The sequence below is a fragment of the Notolepis coatsorum genome, assembly GCF_963971535.1.
Source record: "Notolepis coatsorum genome assembly, chromosome: 9".
NCBI classification, from domain to species: domain Eukaryota; kingdom Metazoa; phylum Chordata; class Actinopteri; order Aulopiformes; family Paralepididae; genus Notolepis; species Notolepis coatsorum.
The window spans coordinates 147,730,535-147,753,034 of NC_140173.1; the positions used below are offsets into that span (position 1 = coordinate 147,730,535).

At 49.2% G+C, this 22,500-nt stretch overlaps 1 protein-coding gene across 1 annotated transcript in view; it reads right to left on the reverse strand.

Annotated features, from left to right (window-relative positions):
* The window catches only part of disc1 (DISC1 scaffold protein), a gene marked incomplete at its 5' end in the record, with an annotated part of 174,028 nt that overhangs the window by 135,333 nt on the left and 16,195 nt on the right, over positions 1 to 22,500 (reverse strand). Inside the window, 3 exon segments of the mRNA XM_084322047.1 lie at positions 10,101 to 10,246; positions 10,277 to 10,351; positions 12,283 to 12,376. Of these exon segments, the coding sequence (XP_084178173.1) occupies positions 10,101 to 10,246; positions 10,277 to 10,351; positions 12,283 to 12,376 (315 nt within the window).

Consider the following 22,500-nt stretch of genomic DNA (forward strand, 5'->3'; position numbering starts at 1 on the left):
CTACAGAATGTTAACCCTTTCACTACCACACTACAGAAGGTTAACCCTTTCACTACCACACTACAGAAGGTTAACCCTTTCACTACCACACTACATAGCTGGTTAACCGTAGTGAAAGGGTTAACAAATTGGATTTGGTTTCATTATTTGTTTGATTAATAATGGGAAGACAGTTGCAATTATGACTATTTGTTTAGTGAAGGCGAGGATCGCGGCACAGAAGCCTTTCGGGACACGTTATGAGCGCTGCACACGTTTAGCCGAAAGCTTTTTTCATAGAATTACTCGTGTTTTCAGACCGAGACGTCTCCAACGAGGATGTAACGGAATATTAGGGATGTCCGATATTATCGGCCGATATTGGCATTAAAATGTGATATCGGAAAATATCGGTATCGGTTTTCCCAAAAAAAAACAAAAAAACAATTTTATTTTTTACATTTATTTAACCTTTATTTACCCAGGCAAGCAAGTAAGAACAGATTCTGATTTTATTTATTGTCAAAAGTATGCATAATGTTGTGTTAATTCCACGACAAGAGATATGTAATGTTAATTACCTGAAATGATTCAGTTTTTTTGGGGGGGGGAAACCCTGCATATATCGGTATCGGTTGATATCGGTATCGGAAATTAAGAGTTGGACAATATCGGTATATCGGTATCGGTAAAAAAAGCCAATATCGAGCATCCCTACGGAATACTATGCTCTGGGAGTTATACAGAAGCTGTACGCACTGAAGACACTGAATATCTTTCGGACAAGTTATGTTTTTGTAGGTTTTTATAGATCTTTGCTACCGGGCGGTCCGGTAGAGAGAGAGAGAGAGAGAGAGAGAGAGAGAGAGAGAGAGAGAGAGAGAGAGAGAGAGAGGAGGAGGAATGGGAGACAGACCGGGGAAGACATTCGGCAAAGATCACCGGGTCCGGGAGTCGAACCCGGGTCGGCCGTGTTGCACTGACACTGAATATTTTTGGCAGACATTTTGGAGTTAATGGATTTTTCCCACGAAGCAGTCGGAAAAACACTCAAATGGACTTTAATCTGCAAAGAAAACGCAATTTTTTTGCCATATAAAGATAAGATATTCCTTTATTGATCCCCTTGGGGAAATTCGGGCATCATAGCAGCATGGGGGAGGGGGGAGGGGGGTACAGGTATGGGCAGAAAGACAAAAATATATGAGAATGAAATTGGATCCGAAAAAAAATAAAAAAAAATAAACAGTGTAAACAATATAATTAACTCTGAATATGAAAATATGAGAAAATGATTGGTCTCTTATGATGCTATTCAACCCTTTAGGAAGGCTTCTGTGTAGAAACGTGATTGTGAGATTCTTCAGAGGACAGTTGATCCTGCCGTGAGATGTGTTCTAAAATGTCAGCATTTGACAGAGGGATGAATGGGGATGAATGGAGGGGGAGGTGAAAGGTCAAGACTGACGGTACCAATGGAGAAAAGACACACTGAGATACTGACGATAGCTCCCTGACACATCCTGGATCCGAACCAGTTAATCCAATGTCATGTAGGAGACACGGAACAATGATGCAGGACAACAGAATGTTTCCCAATTCCCTCTCATTCATGCTCCCGCTCCTAATACCCAAGTGTCACTTTCTCTCGTGGCTCTCTAGCAGCCCCACGTGGTCACTAACGGTACTGCAGCTACATATGACCAGACGGGTACATCAGGCCAGCACTATTTATTTGATTTTAATTATTTTATTTTAATACTTTATATACTAATAAGTATCTTGTACAATATGATCCTTAACTGAGGATGAGATTGTTAATGATGTTGATAATGATGTAATTGATGATGTAATTGATGTTGATAATGATGTCATGTATTGAATATTGTTGTATTGTTGTACGTGCCGGACCCCAGGAAGAATAGCTTTTGTCAAGTGCAAAAGCCAATGGGGATCCTAAATAAACATAAATAAACATAAACATACGGAAACAGGATGTCATCGCTAGAGATCATGGCTACTGGTGACAGGAGTGTGAAACTGAATGACCACGCGGCACGGTCAAAGAATGTTACAAAACACATCATATGCACTTTCAGATTAAGAATAAGATATATATATAGTGTACGTCGGCGGCTAGGTGGTGCAGTGGGCAAGGCACTCACCACCAATGCTGGAGACGCTGGGTTCGAGCCCAGCTCTCCACATTGCTTTCAGTTTAGCTGGTCGTTCATACTAATACAATTGGCAGTATTAGGGGGTGGGAAGCTGATGGGTGGGGATCGGACGTTGTGGACAGCGACTCCTACAGGTCGGTTGGTGCGCCTGCGCAGTAGAATCAGGAAGCGACGGGGGCGGGGCCCCTCTAAAGCGCAGACCCCTGACGCTGAAAGATCGCGCCGCGCAGGGAAAAGATGCGACGGCTGTTACCTCAAGTACCGGAGGGGACTCGTGCTATGTATGACTTAGTCCACATTGCAGCCGGCTTGTGGGAGGCAGGAAACAGCGTTCGAAGACAGGGGAGGGTTGAATTGGACGAGACGAAATTGGGATGGGAGAAAAATAGAAAATGGGAGAAAAAGTGGATCCAAAAAAAAAGTAGCTTTTGAAAGTACTTGAGTAATTGTACTTTGTTACAATACTTAAGTACTGTTTTGGGGGATTTGTACTTTACTTGAGTATTATTAGGTTTGTATACTTGTCCTTTTACTCAATTACATTTCAGAGGAAAAAAAACATACATTTTACTGCTTACATTTAAAATGCAGACATACAAAGTACAAATCAGAAGGTTAACACTTTCACTACCACACTAACAGACTACCACTCTAACCGTCTGTTATGTGGAAGTGAAAGGGTTAACCTTCTGTTGTGTGGTAGTGAAAGGATTAACCCTTTGTCGTGTGGTAGTGAAAGGGTTAACAGCTATTTGTTGTGTGGATCTTCAACATGTTATCTTCTATATACCTAGTTATACACCTGCATGTAACCCATAACGCTAGGTTATGACTATAACCAAGTTCTGTTAGTTAGAGGTGACGCTTGGCATCACACTGCACTATCTCGCGTACGTGCACGCGTACTGAATAAATTCCACAAATGTACCTCTAATACCAGTATTAGTCTGACCACACCCCTCATCAGCTTACCTTCATAAGCAGGTGTGTGGTCACCTGCTCTCCTCCTTCCCAAGCTTTCACCACAAGGTGAGGTCAAGGGCTGCAGCGGCCGTCTGACGCCAAGCGTCACCTCTAACTAACAGAACTTGGTTATAGTCATAACCTAGCGTTCTGTGCCGTTAGAGGCTCTGCTTGGCATCACACTGCACAATGGGAGGCCAAGCGGAGCCGCTGGCTGACAAATACACCCCGCTGACAGCCCCCCAAAACCATCAGAACAGGGAGGGCCGAGCCCCCCCGACCCCCCCTAATGGAGGGTATCCCCCCTATTAGGGGCTTCACGGGAAGGCGACGGACCCGACCGTGCGAAGAGGCACTCAAGCAACTCAACGCACAGGGTGAGCAGACCGTGGCTTGACCCCACGACTACACACACGCACAACCCGCATGCCACCCGGGAACGAACGGAGGAACAACCTCGTTACCGCCCCCAGAATCACGGGGTCAAGGGCAAACCCAACCCCGTGGCAAGGCCGTAGCAGCGGAGCGCGAAGGAAGACCCAGACCCACCAAAAGGACTGGACTCCCTGGAATGGGGGCCCGGAGAAGTCCATGATGCCAGCATCAAGACCCCACCAGGTGGGCACGTAGTGCCCCGCCCCCCACATCGCCAGCGTATTCGGACAAAGGCCCCCCAGTTACTGCACCTGGTAATCCCAGGCGGTATCCCAACCAAGTACTAACCAGGCCAGAACCTGCTTAGCTACCGAGATCGGACGAGATCGGGCGTGTTCAGGTCGGTATGGCCGTAAGCCGAGCGGGCCCCGTCCCCCCAATAGTACACCGCCTGGCACACTGACCCTGCAGAACAGGCAGTCAGCATGGCCGTAAGCACACAAAAAAGGTTAACCAACGGAAGCAGGCAGCGCACCGGGGAAAAACCAGGCAACAGGCTGTTAACCCTAGCCTGGAGACTGCGGACGAGACAGGCGCCAGAGGGGACAGCTGAACACAGCTGCCCCGGCGGAAGGGGCGTATGCTGGCGTTGTTGCATGACCAAGCCTCCATTTAAAAACCCCCACCCAGAGGGGTCGAGGCAGAGAAGGCTGACACGATTGGCAGACGTCATGAACGTGCAGGGGCACCCTCAACCGGTGAACCCGGGAGTTGACACTGCTCCAACACACCAGGGAATCAACCACCTCGGTGTTACCCAATGCGGTGGTTGTTCCTATAACCCCTCAAGAAAAAACTCCAAAACACACCTGCGGGTATACACCGGCTATACCGCAGTACAAGTGTTTCAGTTTTCAAAAAAGGGTTAACCCAGGCCTACGGGTCGCAAACATCACTTCGGACCGGGCCTGGCGGTACGGGAAGCACAGGGTCACCAGAGGAGGTCAAAAAACCACCCCCACAGGCCCCTCTTCACCATGCGTGAGAGAGGAGCGAAAAATAATAGAGAACCAGCCCCTAAGCACACCGTACTTGGTATTCCCAGGCGGTCTCCCAACCAAGTACTAACCAGGACCAACCTGTGTAGCGGCCGAGATCCGACGAGATCGAGCGTGTACAGAATGGCATGGCTGTAAGCCATTACGACAGTGCTGAGTAAAAACATACCCAACCAGGGTCTCCATAGCGCTTAACCCTGTGACACCCAGACCGACCTGGCATTTTTCCCCCTGAAAAAAGCCCAAGTCCCTCAGGGTACCAGAACAGCAGATCTGCATCCCCGGCGGACAACGGGTTCAACTGACCTGGACCAGCGTGACCAGAACCAGTCCCGTGCCCTAACCACGCCGACATGCCTACTCCAGGAGAAGGGCAGATATGCGTGTCGATCTTAACATGAAAAGAAGGCGCCACCCAGACGTTCGGGCGAACCGCGCCTGGTGGCCCACCCCAAGGGCGTGAGACCCCTCCACATATGTTCAGATCCATTCCGTTATCATCCCCCAGACATGAACGAGAATCCGTCGACAACCCACCCAGGTCATGGGATGTGGTCGTCGGAAGAGGAAAAACCCCCATCTCAGTTGCTTTATAAAAACGCTGTTTCAACCACAAGCAACCAAGGCGTGCCAGTCAATCGCCTGTTTACAGCGAGCTAGCACTATACGTGCGTCGGGACACACCCCCATCAATGAACAGGCTATTTAGACCTGTCATTGAATCCCCAAGGCGCCCAGGGGAACGACAAGAGGGGTGTGACACTCCCTAACTCCAACACTTCTGGAATAGAAAAGAAGGAAGCATCAACAGTATGTATCCCAGTCTACACAGCCGGGGTAAAAAAAATTCACATTTTTACATCCCACCACCCTCCCATAGGAAGGAGACGGGGATCCCCAGAGAGACTTCCCACGCGAGCTGTACAGATTGAAAAGAATATATTGCACCTTGAGCCATGTAAAAAACTGGTTTTAGGGCTCTCCGGGGAAGAGGCACTGAACCCATACACACTCAATAAACGAATTGAATCGAATACACACACAATAGAAAAGGACCCTTCTAGAGGGTCCACTCACTTTGACAATCTGAGGAGGAAGGCTCTGTACTCTGATGGAGGCTTCCTCACATGGAAGAAGGAGTCCGAACTCACAGAAGGCCTGAATAGGCGCTTGGTGAGGAGGAGCCCTGACCACCCCCCCTGAAAACAGATCCAACACATGGACCTGAACAGCACACGGAAGTCCTACCAACAGAGACGCGCACGGTGACGTACTCTATGGCGGGGGAATTCCTGCGGTGCACACGCCCAATATACCAGGCCGTGGGACCAGGAACTCCCGACCCCCCCCCCCCCCCCCCCCCCGTAACGTGCCGAACCGCCACGTGACGGGAACCTTGAAGGACAGGGGGTGTACCCCTGACCGACAGAAACAATGGGGAGAGGAAAGGTTACCAGTTCACCCCTTTACGACCCCACACCCATGATACGATGTAATGACAAAAAGAGAATATGACACAGTCATAGTCAACTCTATGAAGCGTTTTACAGCTCCACACAGCGCATGAGCTAACCTGCTATCTGATTTTTACTAAGGAAAAACACAGAATAGAGAGGGCTCTAAGAGCCCCGGTCCAACATACACATGTGCTTCTGTGGCCAGTCCAACCCAGTTGTAGGTCACATGACACACACAACCCATCATCACCTACAAAAAATGGCAAAAACACTCAACAGAGGAACGCCGTTTTTTTCACAATGAGAGAATACATCATTCTCGATTAGTATCGGCCACAGGCCTTGCTAAGCACACATGACAGCAACCAAACCATTTTCTTTTTTTAGGAAAATAAGTCTCTCCAGCAGATTTAGCACAACCTCAGCAATCAAGCTAAGAGTTACATCGCATCCCTACCACACAAAAGACACAAATAGTGCACAAACATGTCTGATAGGAGGATGAAAAAGTCCCCAGGGAACCGGGGGGGAAAACACAATCCTCCTATTTTACCCTCAATACGGCCAGTTAAAACAGGAAAACCTGTTAATATGTGAACACACTGTTCATTGTCATCACAGTCTGAGAAAGAACATTCTTTTACTCACTTGTCACCAAGCATAGCTTCATAGGTTAGTTACCTTAGTTGTGAGTACACGGTACATATAAACACCATGATGTTTCTCACACAACAACCAGATCATTACATCCCGATTTGCACGGAGAAGCTAACTGCCAGTGACAAAAACAGCTCACACATAACCCGCAACGTATCCTAAATGCATTGTAGCAACACACGTTTTGGGAAAAACACCGTTATTCACAATACATTTAGCAAAGTAAAACCAGAAGACGTGTTATGAGGTCTGGTCAACCCCGTTCCTACCCGGAACGCAGATCAGCGAAGTGCAGTCACAGACACCGTAGGAACACAGCCGCTCCTGTGTTGTCCGAACTGGGCAGCGTCACCGCCCCAACCCGCACTACAGTCCCCTGTTGATGCAACCTTGCCGTCCTGGCTCAGGGCAGGGTCGACGAAACATCCCCTGTCAAGGATGACGTCGTGGTCAAGAGTGTAAAACATGTTAAAATCAAAGCACGTTCAACAGAATAGCATCAAGCTAACGGCCGCTCCAACCGTTCGGGTGCTACTGCTTCTGCTCGCGCGACGCCGAGCTAACGACGCACGCGATCAGAAGCGAGCTCACGGCGGCGCGCGAGAAGCTAAGCTACCCCGCGCCAGGCCATGGCCTATAGCAGCAAGCTAACGTTACCTAGCGACCACGACATGCTAGCCCCGCAGCTAACAGCTGACTGGCTAATAGTAGGCCCAACCTAAGCAGGCCATGCAGCGATCCAGCAGGCTAACGCAGCAGTTAACAGCTGACTGGCTAACCGCAAGCTATGAACATGTAAACAATGACATAACACTCACCCAGACAGGCCGCCGTTCTGAACCTCTCCTCACTTTTTAAGAGAAAAGAGAAAACAAGATGTCAACACCGCTTCACAACGGTGATTTTACCACACCCGACGGAATCAGCACAATACCAACTGGCCTGTGTAGCTGACTTTGAACATGAATCTGCCGCTACCGCACATTCATGCACATATCCCCTCGTGAAGGAATACTCTCATTTGGATATGAAAGATGGGGCCTTAACACGGTGACAGAGAGAATCCACTCGTCCAAAACACACAGGGATCACCAGTGTCAATGGTCGCGGCCCACTAGTTAAACTATAATGGTCTTCAGACCAAGGTCTCCTGTCGCCTAGGTGGCTGAACAAAGGACCCTAGCCTGGGGCCGGTTTCCATAAACATTGTCAAGTAGCCCCCATAGCACTAACAGACAAGTGGAGCCCGCCAGCAAACACTACTCACCCAACCTGGAACGCACCGCTTCTCACAACAGCGGCATGTCCGACAGTTCAGCTGTGGCCTGACAGGTTTCACCCCAACAAACACAGCAAGGAACTGCAGTTGAGAAGCATGCAGCGGCGTGCTCCCAATACGAAAAACCGGTGGAGGGTTTTTAGAATGATCATCATCTTCTAGACACTCCAGTACGAAGACAATATCGCCGTATTTTCTCGAAAAATAGTGAGAGAGAAAATAAAGATATGATGTCAACGTATCCTTGTTTCCCAAAGCTGTTCCTAATCCAATTTCTTCCATCATGGTGTCAAGTGTGGGGATCTACCGAGGCACTTATTCCTTGTGGTGAAAGCGAGAAGGAGGAGAGCAGGTGACCACACACCTGCTTATGAAGGTAAGCTGATGAGGGGTGTGGTCAGACTAATACTGGTATTAGAGGTACATTTGTGGAATTTATTCAGTACGCGTGCACGTACGCGAGATAGTGCAGTGTGATGCCAAGCAGAGCCTCTAACGGCACAGAACTCTGTATGATAGCATGTACAATAATGCTGTATACGGTATATATTAGGGATGTCCGATATTATCGGTCGATATTGGCATTAAAATGTGATATTGGAAATTATCGGGAGCCTATCGGTTTAAAAAAAAATATATAAAAAAATATTTTTTGACATTAATTTTACCTTTATTTACCCAGGCAAGCAAGTAAGAACAAATTCTGATTTTACTTATTGTCAAAAGTATGCATAATGTTGTGTTAATTCCACGACAAGAGATATGTAATATTAATTACCTGAAATTATTCCGTTTTTTGGGGGGGAACCCTGCATATATCGGTATCGGTTGATATCGGTTGATATCGGTATCGGAAATGAAGAGTTGGACAATATCGGTATATCGGTATCGGTAAAAAAGCCAATATCGAACATCCCTAGTATATATATAATTATTCTCACTGCATACGTATATCCACATCTGTCTGTACATACCTGCACACAATCCTTTTTACATATCTGTAGATACTATATCTATATCTGTACATATCCCTCACCTACTCTTACTAGTTACGCTGCTGGCCAGTATGACTTACTACCATAGTGTCTTTATACCTGTATCACTGTACATATTAATACTACAACTCAGATCTGATCTATCTGATTAGCACTATTACTCAGTAGTACTCATTTATATTATATCTAGTTTAATCACCTGTACATTGTATATTACTATTACACTTTACTGTTACATTTGCACTCTGGTTGGATGCCAAACTTCTTTTCGTTGTACTGTACTTGTGCTGCATGATGACAATACATTTTAATCTAATCTAATCTAATCTAATCTAATCTAATCTAATCTAATCTAATCTAGTATCTGGTACAGATTTTAACAGAGCGCCTTGTTTGTCTTGTCTACGAATATATAGAAAATAGATCAAAATTCGACAGACCTATATTTTGACTACTTATACGTAGTTATGTGCAATATGTATATTGTTTACATTCAACAGACCTATATTTTGACTACTTATACGTAGTTATGTGCAATACGTCTGGCATATTATGTGTACAGTTTGACCGACTGCTCATTTTCATATTGCAACGAAAAACGTCAATAAACAAAGTTTTGAAAAAAAAATTAAATAGATCAAAACACCAATGACCCAGGGCGGCTGGGTAGCGCAGTGGACTAAGCACCCGCCTACCACCGCAGAGACTCTGGGATCGAATCCAGCTGTCAGCGGTACCTCCGGCTTGGTCGGTCGTCCCTACTGACACAATTGGCAGTGTTAGCGGGTGGGAAGCCGGTGGGGTGTGTGTGTGTCCTGGTCGTTGTAAACAGCGACTCCTACAGGTCGGTCGGGGCGCCTGTTCAGCAGGGAGGGGATCGGGGGGGGGAAATAGCGTGAACCTCCGCACGCGTTACGTTCCCCCAGTGAGAGTCCTCGCTGTCGGGTGAAAAGAAGCGGCTGGCGACTCCACATGTATCGGAGGAGGCATGTGGTGGTAGTTCTACACCCTCCCCAGGCCGACAGTGGGGGGCAATGCGCGCAACGACCAGGAAGGGAATTGGCATAACGACTAAATTGGGATGGGAGCAAAAAATACAGAAAAAGTGAGAGAACAAAAAAATTCTAAAAAATGTAAATAAAAAAACACCAATGACCCACCTGATCATGGCGTGCGAGGGGCCGACGGAGATCTGCGAGCGGTTCTCCGAGGTGGTGAGGTCCCGCAGGGCGCGGCTCATGTCTCTGAGCTGGGCCGCGGTGCAGGTCCTCAGGACGGACGTCTCCAGCTCCTCCATCTCCACCTCCCCCTGCTCCTCCTGCTCCTCCACCCCCTGCTCCACCTGCTCCTCCAGGCTCCTGCTCCTCTCCTCCAGCTCCTCCAGCCTCCGCTGCAGCTCTGCCATCTCCACCTGCATGGACACGCAGGCTCAGAGTCACCTGTACTGTACTGTGTTGTGTTGTGTTGTGTTGTGTTGTGTTGTGTTGTGTTGTGTCCAGGTACTCAGGTTTCCTCCCACAATGTACAGTTTTCTACGTCAAATGTATATACTCCCTTTTCTTGACTCCTTCTGTATCACAAACAGTACTGTATTTGCAAATCTGGTATGTCATAAATGTATAGATGTAGCAGTACTGACTATCTGTATGTCATGTATGTCATATATGTCTATATGAATTGAAAATGGGGGACCCTGATGGAAACAAGACAAACGTCTTTCTCAGGTCTGCATCCCCTTAACAATTGTATGTATTGAGCCGTACTGTATTGTACCCATTCTGCAATCTGTTAAATAAAGTTTTCATTCATTCATTCATTCAAATACATGCATGTTAAGGCAGGGACTACACAGATGGGAAACTATCTCATTAACTAACTCTGGCACATTTACATTGATGTGGAAACTGAAGATGTTGATTAATGTGCACTGTCCTTGGGTATAAAATAAATAAATAAACTTAAACTTAAGAGCCAGACCAGGCTTCACTCCACCCAGAAGAACCCAATCCCCCTATTTATAATTACGCTAATGATGAGGATAAGCGCTCGATGGAGAAACCAAACATCCATGCTACTCATAGTGAAATAAAAAGTCATCATATGTGTGTATATATGTGTGTATGTAAATGGTAAATGGCTGCTTTTTTATATAGCGCTTTTATCCAAAGCGCTTTACAATTTGTTCCTCACATTTTACCCATTCACACACCGACGGTGGAGGCAACCATGCAAGGTGCCAACCTGCTCATCGGGAGCAGTTAGGGGTTAAGTGTCTTGCGTAACACTTTGATTACCACTGGTGAACATGGTAAAACGTGGTTAAATGCCAGCACCCACTTCAATGATAGCGTTGTGAACGCATAATCTCTGTCTTAAATTATGGCTATGTGTCTAATCTGCCCGTCGCTTATCAATGACTTGTTTGCAGTCAACATTGTCGAAACGGATTGTTTTTTTTAATCGGTTCATTTCCGTTTTATAGCATTTTGAAAAGCCCTCGTTTTTCAGAAAAATATATAGATTCCGTGATAATCACCCTTTACTGGAATATTCTGGCATACACAAAAACGTTGTAATTTTTCCGCCTATTTATGAATCGTTTTCAAATAAACGCTAGATTATCGATAGTATATGTGTACTTATGCACGCTAGGGAAGCGGGCTGAAATATCGATTATCTTATTTCCTGATCAGCGAGCACACACACACAGCCACACACACACATATGGGACACGTTGATATATAGGTGAAAACAGCTCTGATTATCCTAAGACTGGTCAAATAGATTCCTTACCTCAGATCAGATGTTATCCAAAAAGATTATTCCAATTCCTGATCGCCATTCCAAATATCGATCGCGTTTATTGATTCAGCGGTGGGTGCGGGAAATACATAATCCACGCTGTTCTGAGGGTCGGCGATCAACTTGGTCTCTTCAGTTGGCTTGACGGAAAAGTAAAATGAGGAAACTGGACCCCCCCCCCCCCCCCTTCATCAGTCTAAACTAATGGGGTGCAGTTACACAGGGAGAGACGATAGGGTGCGGTATCTTCCCAATTGAGCTCAGAGAGTCTGCAACACTAGCGTGAAACTTGATTGATGAAATATGAATTCAAATCGCCAAATAAATATAAAAATACGACAAACAAACGCTATATAGCGTTGCCGGCACTCAACTGGCGGCATGAACTAACGACAAAACGCGTCGCTGGCATCCAAAGTGTTAATTAAGGACACATCGACACGATGCCCGTGAGGAGCGGGAATCGACTGCTCTACCTCCTGATCCACTGTCGCCCCTAAGTGTATGTGTGAATACATGTGTGCGTTGCACGAGGTTAACCTGTATCAGACGTTTCTCGTGGATCAGACGCTCTCTGCGGTGCAGCGGTGCCCGGACTGAGACAGACCGCTCCTCTCCAGGCTCCATGCCATCCCTGAGAACACACACACACACGCACACACACGCACACACACACACACACACACGTTGTAAATACTAAATACTCATCACGCACGCATAGGATTAAAATATTAACAGAGGATGCTTTTGAGGACAAAGACAAAGACCTCATGGGTACAAGACATGGTCTCTGCCACCCTGCCTGCCTGGCAACCCGTTACAGAGGAGATCCAACTGAATCCAGCAGCTCTCAGTCTGCTATTAAATACAAATCTACTGTATGGACCAGAACAAGGCTGCCAGATAGTGGATAACCAGTAGCACAGCCCACAGGCCTCTGCCACGTGGGGCTAAGAGCTGAGACCTGGATATGTTTGTCTAAAGACGTCCCACATACAGTACCACAGGTTGAATGGACAACATGGACCAGAAAAAGGACAGAAATGGGTCTATGGTCTCTAAGGGTTAAAGGGGAACTCCACTTTTTTTGGAAATTAGCTTATTTAACATCTTCCCTGGAGTTAGACAAGAAGATACATACCTTTTTTGTCTCTGTGCGTGCATTTTAGCTTTGGGAATAGACGCTCCGTTAGCATAGCTTAGCTTCATCACTGGAAGTGAGGCAGGACAGTAGCCTTACAGTGCCTTACAGTGTATTGCAAGGTCTGACATTGACCAAACTTGATATGCATGACCTTGGTGGGCTCTAGGTCAACTCCTGAAAAGGGGGTCAATGTCAGACTTTGCAATCAAAAGTTAGGGGGCTAATAACCCTTGCCATAATTTCAGTGCGCCCCCTAACTTTTGTTTGCAAGGTCTGACATTGACCCCCTTTTCAGAAGTTGACCTAGAGCCCACCAAGGTCATGCATATCAAATTTGGTCAATGTCAGACCTTGCAATACACTGTAAGGCACTGTAAGGCTACTGTCCTGCCTCACTTCCAGTGATGAAGCTAAGCTATGCTAACGGAGCGTCTATTCCCAAAGCTAAAATGCACGCACAGAGACAAAAAAGGTATGTATCTTCTTGTCTAACTCCAGGGAAGATGTTAAATAAGCTAATTTCCAAAAAAAAGTGGAGTTCCCCTTTAAAACCTACAGGGTAAACAGTCAAGTAAAGCACCATAATAATATGGGTTGTTTTGGAGCTTCAGGCTGAACCGGGACTCCTGCTGCTGGGGCCCCACCTGACTCCTGCTGCTGGGGCCCCACCTGACTCCTGCTGCTGGGGCCCCACCTGACCCCTGCTGCTGGGGCCCCACCTGACTCCTGCTGCTGGGGCCCCACCTGACTCCTGCTGCTGGGGCCCCACCTGACTCCTGCTGCTGGGGCCCCACCTGACTCCTGCTGCTGGGGCCCCACCTGACTCCTGCTGCTGGGGCCCCACCTGACCCCTGCTGCTGGGGCCCCACCTGACCCCTGCTGCTGGGGCCCCACCTGACTCCTGCTGCTGGGGCCCCACCTGACTCCTGCTGCTGGGGCCCCACCTGACCCCTGCTGCTGGGGCCCCACCTGACTCCTGCTGCTGGGGCCCCACCTGACTCCTGCTGCTGGGGCCCCACCTGACTCCTGCTGCTGGGGCCCCACCTGACTCCTGCTGCTGGGGCCCCACCTGACTCCTGCTGCTGGGGCCCCACCTGACTCCTGCTGCTGGGGCCCCACCTGACTCCTGCTGCTGGGGCCCCACCTGACTCCTGCTGCTGGGGCCCCACCTGACTCCTGCTGCTGGGGCCCCACCTGACTCCTGCTGCTGGGGCCCCACCTGACTCCTGCTGCTGGGGCCCCACCTGACTCCTGCTGCTGGGGCCCCACCTGACTCCTGCTGCTGGGGCCCCACCTGACTCCTGCTGCTGGGGCCCCACCTGACTCCTGCTGCTGGGGCCCCACCTGACCCCTGCTGCTGGGGCCCCACCTGACTCCTGCTGCTGGGGCCCCACCTGACTCCTGCTGCTGGGGCCCCACCTGACTCCTGCTGCTGGGGCCCCACCTGACTCCTGCTGCTGGGGCCCCACCTGACTCCTGCTGCTGGGGCCCCACCTGACTCCTGCTGCTGGGGCCCCACCTGACTCCTGCTGCTGGGGCCCCACCTGACTCCTGCTGCTGGGGCCCCACCTGACTCCTGCTGCTGGGGCCCCACCTGACTCCTGCTGCTGGGGCCCCACCTGACTTCCTTCCTGCCACGGAGCTATTTCTGACAGCTCTGCACACGGTTCTGTAGTACAGTGGTTCCCAAAGTCGGGGTCACGACCCAAAGGTGGGCCGCGAGCAGCCACGGATGGGCCGCGAGATGATTTAAAAAAAATTAAAAATTAAATTAAAAAAAATAAAAAATAAACTTCTTTTATTTTTTATTTTTTATTTTTTTATTTGAATTTTTTTTGTCAGGCCACTGAACTTAGAAGCAGGCCAGGACAGTGTTTCTAGTTGTATTCTAAAATTATTTTCTATTGTATTCTAAAATGTGACTATATGGTTTATATTAACTTAATAAATAAACAAAAACTACTTATTTCAACGAACATTTCAAACTAAATAACAGATTATGCACATAAAACGCTGAAAACAACCGAAGCAACAATAGTATTTTAATGAGGCTATTATTATTATCATTATTATTTTGCAACAAGTTAGCCCTCTCATAAATAGCACATATAAATGAATAACTAACTTGAACTAACTTAATAGGATTGAAGTGATATTTGGCTTAAAAAATCGGTTGCCTGGCAAAAAAAAAAAAAAAAAAAAAAAAAGCCAGACGATGTGCGGCTCTCTGCGGCTCTCTGACGCCTTATTTTCTGGGCCCCGGCCTGAAAAGTTTGGGAACCCCTGCTGTAGTAGACTAAACTACTACTATTATTATTACTGCTACTACTACCACTACCACTACTACTACTACTACTACTACTACTACCACTACCACTACCACTACTACCAGTGGTGCAGTCGTGGTCACACGCGGTTACACGCCGCGTTACCAGATCACTGAGGCAGAAGTACGCGCGATCGCGCACGGATGTGTACTCGCGTGTACGCGCACACAAAAATGCGCTGTATCCATTCGTTGTGACTAGTAAGTACCCGGCCACCGTTTTACATAACAAAAAGCGCAGGTAGACTAAGTGTCTGGGTGTTGGCTATCTGAATGCATCTCCCCCTTCATTCTGTGTGACACAGGCAGTGGAGGTGAATGTGGCTCGGAATTCGTGATGGGGGTCTACCTGCTTATGATATTGAATCAAGCGTCTGTGCTGCGTGCCAGCTTTCCACGCGCACATTCACACAAATAGAGAGCAAGAAGAGCTTGTATGATAGAAAGATTGCACTTGCGTATATGCGCTTGTGTGTGTGTGTGTGCGTGCGTGTGTGTGTACGTGCGTGTGTGTGTATAAATCAGTTCTGTGCGCATGCACGTACCCGGGCGCGCGTGCGCGTGGCGTGTTACCAGTTCCCATATTACGACTGCACCACTGACTACTACTACTACTACTACTACTACTACTACTACTACCACTACCACTACCACTACTACTACTACTACTACTACTACTACTACTACTACTACCACTACTGTAACTGAGGGGTACAATTCCCTGACTGTATTGAATAAGTATGGTATCATTAAACCACTACTGAGTTATGTACATTACTACTGGCCATACAGTACACATGTATATGAGATGAACACCCCCACAATAACACGGCTTAACAAGAAAGTACTGTTTATAATATTTATTAGAAGAGCACCAAGATTATCTTACATTTATTAAGATTGAGAGTTGCGCTTGTAAGGCGAAGAATGTGCATGAATAGGTCAAGAGCGTAAGTCCATGAGCATATTACGAAGGGGATAATTAATACCACCTGTAGCATAAGAATTATATATGGTACACTAGTAGGTCAGCTGGAGATACTAGGGGGGTTCCCTCCGGTTGTAAGCCAGCAGGGGAGAGGATTTGTCGGTAGCAAAAGTCTGGATCAACGAGGAATAAGGAGACTCCAGGTACAGGAGACAGTGCAGTAATCCCTTGATCCGTAGACAAAGCAACAGCTATTCTCCGGTATGCAGTGCTGCATGGAGGAAAGCTAGCCAGCCTCAGAGTCCTAGAGGCGGGCTCGACGGTGCTCCTCACAGGGTAAATCCCACACGGTAGTGGGGGTAGACGATTCTCTGCTCCAACAGCCACAGGACCAAAGCAATATAATCCAGCCGAAAAGGGCTCTGTAGTCGTCGGTGTAGGTTATCCAGTGTACATATCCACACGGTTCTCGTCTAGGGCTCCTCGGATGACGGCACAAGGTTAGGCCGCCCAGCCTGGATAAGCACACTAGCTCGGTACGATGAAACGTTGGTAATGCTGGTCACTGTAGAACGGTAGCCGCACGATACACTATACATAATAGACTATTACTTAATAATAGAATAGGTCGAACTCGACGATACAGCGTTAAACTCTGACACTTCAGCTATCAATTTGCACGCGGTCTCAAGGCTCTATTTCGGGGCAAAACGGGCCCACTTCACAGCACGTTGTATCGTGGTGTGAGGCTTCAACTTATTGGTTAACATACTGCTGTATCCACCTGCAACGTATTTATACGTAAGGTGAATAATCTAGTACCAGCCTTATTTCTGTCTCATATTACTGCGCAAAACCGGGCATGTACAGACATGTCTTAGCGGTGACTTTGAACTAGACATTGGGGGTATGGCCGTGGCGCCTAGGGGATCGCTGTCCAATAGGAGAACGAATATTATGGTCTGGCCTGTACTAGGTAAAGGGATATTCCGTGTATACTGTATGTACAAAGAATATACAAGGGATATCAGACGATATACAAATACTATACAATATATCTCAAGTAATAAATATATATATTCGGTTTAATCTGACCCTTTGTAACAGCCGCCTCCTAATTAGTCCGCACCTAATTAGATAAGCAGAGACAGATTAACCACACTGTCCACTACTCAATGTCCGTTGTGAGAAGTAGGGCAATTCACAAAGTCAGGGGGTCATGGTCGTCATTAAGAGAGTCGGGGAGCCTTGGCAACTCTATCAGCCTCGCCACGGGTCGGGTGTATGTCCGCCCTTGGACGAGCACTTCTGCCGCTCTGACCTTTCCGTCGGCACCAGTGATCACTTTGCTTACGCGGCCGGCCGGCCACATAGCTCGGGGTAGTGACTGGTCGATAATCATGACGACTGTGCCTTCCGTCAAATTGTCTCTTTCTTTTTCCCATTTCTGGCGGGTCTGTAGAGACGGTAGATAGTGGAGGAGGAAACTGTTCCAAAACTTGTCAGCCAATACTTGACTGTACCTCCACATTCTTCGGCCGTTCGCTTCTTCAGGTCTGTACACTGTCTGTGGGAGCGCGGGGTCCAGCCGCCCCATCAAGAGAGTGTTGGGGGTGACTGGGTCGACATCTGCTACATCACTTGAGACGTAACCGAGGGGCTTTGAGTTCAATACTCCCTCGATCTCCGTAAGGACTGTCATGAGGACTTCTTCCGCCACGGTCTGGGCCCCAAGCACGGCGTACAGGGCTGTCTTTATTGAACGTACTTCTCGTTCCCAAGTTCCACCGAAGTGAGGTGCATTCGGGGGGTTAAACTGGAAATCAATCTGAGAGGGAGCGAGGTGGGTCTTAAGTTCTGGGCCCATAGCTTGGAAGCTCTCTCTCAGCTCTCTTTCTCCGCCTTTGAAGTTTGTCCCGTGATCAGACAATAATATAGACGGTTTTCCTTTCCGCGATGTGAATCTCCGGAAGGCCATAAGGAATGAGTCCGTACTCATGGTTGGAAGGAGTTCTATGTGTATCGCTCGGGTGGTCATGCATTTGAATACAATACCCCACCGCTTCTCCGTCCCTCTTCCTTTCTTCACATACAGCGGGCCGAAACAGTCCATACCGGTGGAGTGAAAGGGCTTGTCGCCGAGTCGGAGGCGACAGGGGGGTAGGTCAGCCATCCGGGGTATACTGGGCTGTGCTCGCCACTTGCGACAGTCTAGACAGGTCCGCTGGAAGCGTTGTACTGCTTCTCTTCCTTGCAGTATCCAATAGCGACGTCTGATCTCAGCAAAGACTCTCTCTGCCCCGGCGTGGTGCACGTCCTCGTCGTATTTCTTTATGATGAGCTCTGTGACCTTGTGTCGGCTGTTTAAGACTATCGGGAACTTGACGTCATCCGTTAAGTCTGGGGCTCTCCTCAGACGACCACCCACTCTGATGAGATTATGGGCGTCGCTCTCAGGGGCCAAGTGGAGCAGTCTGCTGTCTGACGGGACTGGCTTTGATCCCTGCAGACAGTCTAGCTCGTCGGGGAACGAGTCTCTTTGGGCTCGCTGTAGCAGAAGGAGTTCTGCTTCTTCGTAGTTAGCTGCATTAATGTCAGTAGTGGACGGAACCTCAGGGTGGTGCCACAGGAATGTCTTTAACTGCGCACTCTCAAGGGTGGGGCAGTCGTCTATGTTGGGATCTGTGGGGATTAGTGTGTGTGTCAACCCACAGAACATAGATTTCTTCTTCTCTGCCTCCTCTTCACTCGCCTCCCGTGGGGTGGGTGTAGGCCACTCTTCTTCCGGGAGCTTGAGGAACTCGGGACCGTCACTATAGAGATTGTGACGTGTGAGGTCATCCAGGGACATTCCCCGTGTGATGACGTCGGCTGGGTTCTGCTTTGTGTCCACATACCTCCAGCATGCTGCTTCTGTTAAATCATGGATCTCTGTGATTCTGACTCCCACGAAGACCTTGTATCTACACGAATCGGACTGGATCCATGTGAGTACGGTCATGGAGTCTGACCACAGGATTGTTCTTTGCACCGGGATGGTGAGTTCACGTTGGATTAACGTGGCGAGTTGCGCTCCAACTAGGGCTGCGCAGAGCTCTAGACGCGGGATAGATTGTTGCTTGCGGGGGGCTATTCTTGAGCGAGCCAGGATGAAGGCAGTATGTATTTCTCCTCCCTCCTCTCGGGCCCGCAAGTAGGCCACCGAACCGTAGGCTACTTCGGAGGCGTCGCTGAAGACGTGCAGGTCCATCTGACACGTCTCCGGTCTCACTGTGGGTGGGAAGTAGCTGCGGCGTATGTTGACACCTGGGAGCGAGCTGAGTTCTGTCTCCCACTCTCTTCATGTGGAAGCAAGGTGGTCGGGTATGGGGTCGTCCCAGCCCTGGTCCTTGTCCCATAGCGCTCGTACAATCATCTTTGCCCTGGTGGTGTAAGGTAGAATACATCCCAACGGGTCATATTGTCTGGCGAGTGTTCTGTATACGCTCCGTCTTGTGGTCGGTAGTGAAATCGACCTTCCCTGCTCCTTGGTCAGGGGTGTGTGTCTATAATGGAGCGAGTCTGTTTTGAAGCGCCAGACTAGTCCTAATGTCATTTCTTGGGCTTCACCTGGGATGGTCGCCATCCAGGTCTCGCTGCTTGCTGCCTTGTCCTCTGGGGAGAGGCTGCGCAATACTTGAGGGTCGCTGCTGGCCCACTGCCGGAGATCAAAGCCGCCTTTGATCAGGGAGGCGCGGAGCAGCGCACGACGTCGCCAGTCAGTTTTCTTTATGTGTCCCGCTGTGATTCGCTTGTCAATCTCAGCGCGGTACACAGTAGCTTGAGCGGGGTCTCTGGCTAGGCGCCGCTCTGTGTTCGATAGATACCGCTCCGTCGCTTCTTTTGGGGCGTGGAAGGTAGGCATACCCTCTCGCCTCAGGAGTGGAGTTGCGTATCTCATCACTCCGTTGACTTTGACTCTCTTTGTCCCCTGCTCGAGGAGGGCTATGGCATAAATGTCTTCCTTGGAACGAATGTGTTTCCTTTCGTTCTTAAAGGGCATTGTCTCTAGTGTCCATAGCCTCTCGACGTGCTGTAAGAGGGCGGTGTCTTCTTCTGTCACTCTGGAGTGGAGGCAGCAAGTGGCTGCTGTTCGGTTGGGAGACCTGGAGAGGGGGCCTTGTAGTGTCCATCCTAGGCGGGTCTCGACTGCTGCTGGACAGCCTCTGGGCCCAGTGTGGACCCGGTCCATCGGGACGATGAGGTGTGCGTGGTCGGATCCTATCAGCAGGGTCGGGGTGGCGCCGTCTATGAGCGGTATACAGTAGGTAGTTGACGCAGGTGCACGTATTTGTCCATCAGTTTAGCGATGGGGTAGGTGTACTGCGACAGGCCTATGTCTTGGCTGGTGAAAGCGTTAGTGATCCTATACCGTCTCTCTGGCTGCCCGCTTGCTGCGATAGTGAAGGAGACGTTCTCACCCTTGATCGTCTTCAGGTCTCTTCTTATAGTCCGAATCGTCATCGTTTCTTCGCTCCCCCGCAGCCCCAGCTGGGCCGCAGCGGACGCGAGGAGGAGGGTCTTTTCTGACCCGTCGTCAAGGACGGCGTAGGTGTCCATGACCTTGTCCTCGTAGCTCAATGTTACGCGGACCACCTTCAAGAGCACCCGGGCGCCCCCGCTGCTGGCGGGGTCAATGTACATAACACTTGCCTTTGTGCTGCTTGAGGGTGCAGGCTTTCTTCTGTTACTGTCATGTAAAACGTCCAAGTGGGCTCCGTCACACCGACTACACCTCTTCTTTAAGCGGCACTCGGCTGCCATGTGACTGCGCACACAGCGGCGGTTGGACTTTATCCATTGACTCACCTCGTCGGCGGTCATCTTCTTGAACGTGTCACAGTGTGACAGCCAGTGTTCCTTTTCGCAGTACTGGCATACAATCTTCCACTTCTCTTTCGTCGAGGGGGTGCTGTGGTTCTTGTTACGCGGTACTGATTCGGCTTGGTGCATGACGGTCACCAGCCTGCGGTTATCGTTTGATCTCCTAGGTCCCTCTCTGGAGCTTGGTACACTCCGCACGAACGTATCCAGTCGTAGGCTGCTGACTTCTCTCGCCAGGAAGTCGGCCAGGTCTAGGAGGGATGGCTCGGGACCGTTGGGATCACGGTGGTCTCTTTGCCGCCTGAAGCGCTCTTGTCAGGCGGGCGGAAGCTTCTCTAATATTCTTTCAACATTAGAGTTTGCGTACAGTTCGTGCCTACCCTTTTCCCTTTGTGCCCCCAGCATCCCTACCAGGGATTGTACCTTGATAGAGAGGTCATCTAATGAGCGATTATCTGTGGCTGGGGGTAGACGGTCAATATTCCTTATCTCTTGTATTACGTGGTCCCATATGCGTCCATAACGTTGGTCGAGGGCTACTAGAGCCGCGGTGTATGGGGTACTTGAGTTGGAATATGCCAGCGCTATATTATGCGCTCTGGGCACCTTCAGGTGCTTGAGTAGGATAGCATACTTGTACGTCTCATCGGGGACATCGGACATCATTGTCTCTAAGCACATTCGTAGCTCTGTGTACTGTGCTCTGTCCTCATGTGTGAAGTCCGGGAACGTCGGTGTGCCAAGGTACGATGCCATGGATGGCTGGCACATCGGTGAGCGTTGGGGGAGAGGCCTCCTAGGCGAGTCTCCCCTTCCGTGTCGTTGTGGGCTGGTACCTGGTGGGTACCAAGGCCCGGGTACCCAGGTGCTGTTCCTCGGGGCTGGTCGTGCGTCAAGCTCACCCTTGAGTTGAGTCGGGGGTCTGTAACGCAGGGCCTCGGGGGTAAAGTCTGGGCTGTACTGGACCTCCTGGTCCTGTGGAGTACGATGCTGCTGTTGGGCTTGACTTTTCTCCTCTTCCTCTTCTTCTTCCTCTGCCAGGTCTTCTAGATCCTGTAATCGTCTATTTAGTCTCTCGGCGGTAGCAAAAGTCTGGATCAACGAGGAATAAGGAGACTCCAGGTACAGGAGACAGTGCAGTAATCCCTTGATCCGTAGACAAAGCAACAGCTATTCTCCGGTATGCAGTGCCGCATGGAGGAAAGCTAGCCAGCCTCAGAGTCCTAGAGGCGGGCTCGACGGTGCTCCTCACAGGGTAAATCCCACACGGTAGTGGGGGTAGACGATTCTCTGCTCCAACAGCCACAGGACCAAAGCAATATAATCCAGCCGAAAAGGGCTCTGTAGTCGTCGGTGTAGGTTATCCAGTGTACATATCCACACGGTTCTCGTCTAGGGCTCCTCGGATGACGGCACAAGGTTAGGCCGCCCAGCCTGGATAAGCACACTAGCTCGGTACGATGAAACGTTGGTAATGCTGGTCACTGTAGAACGGTA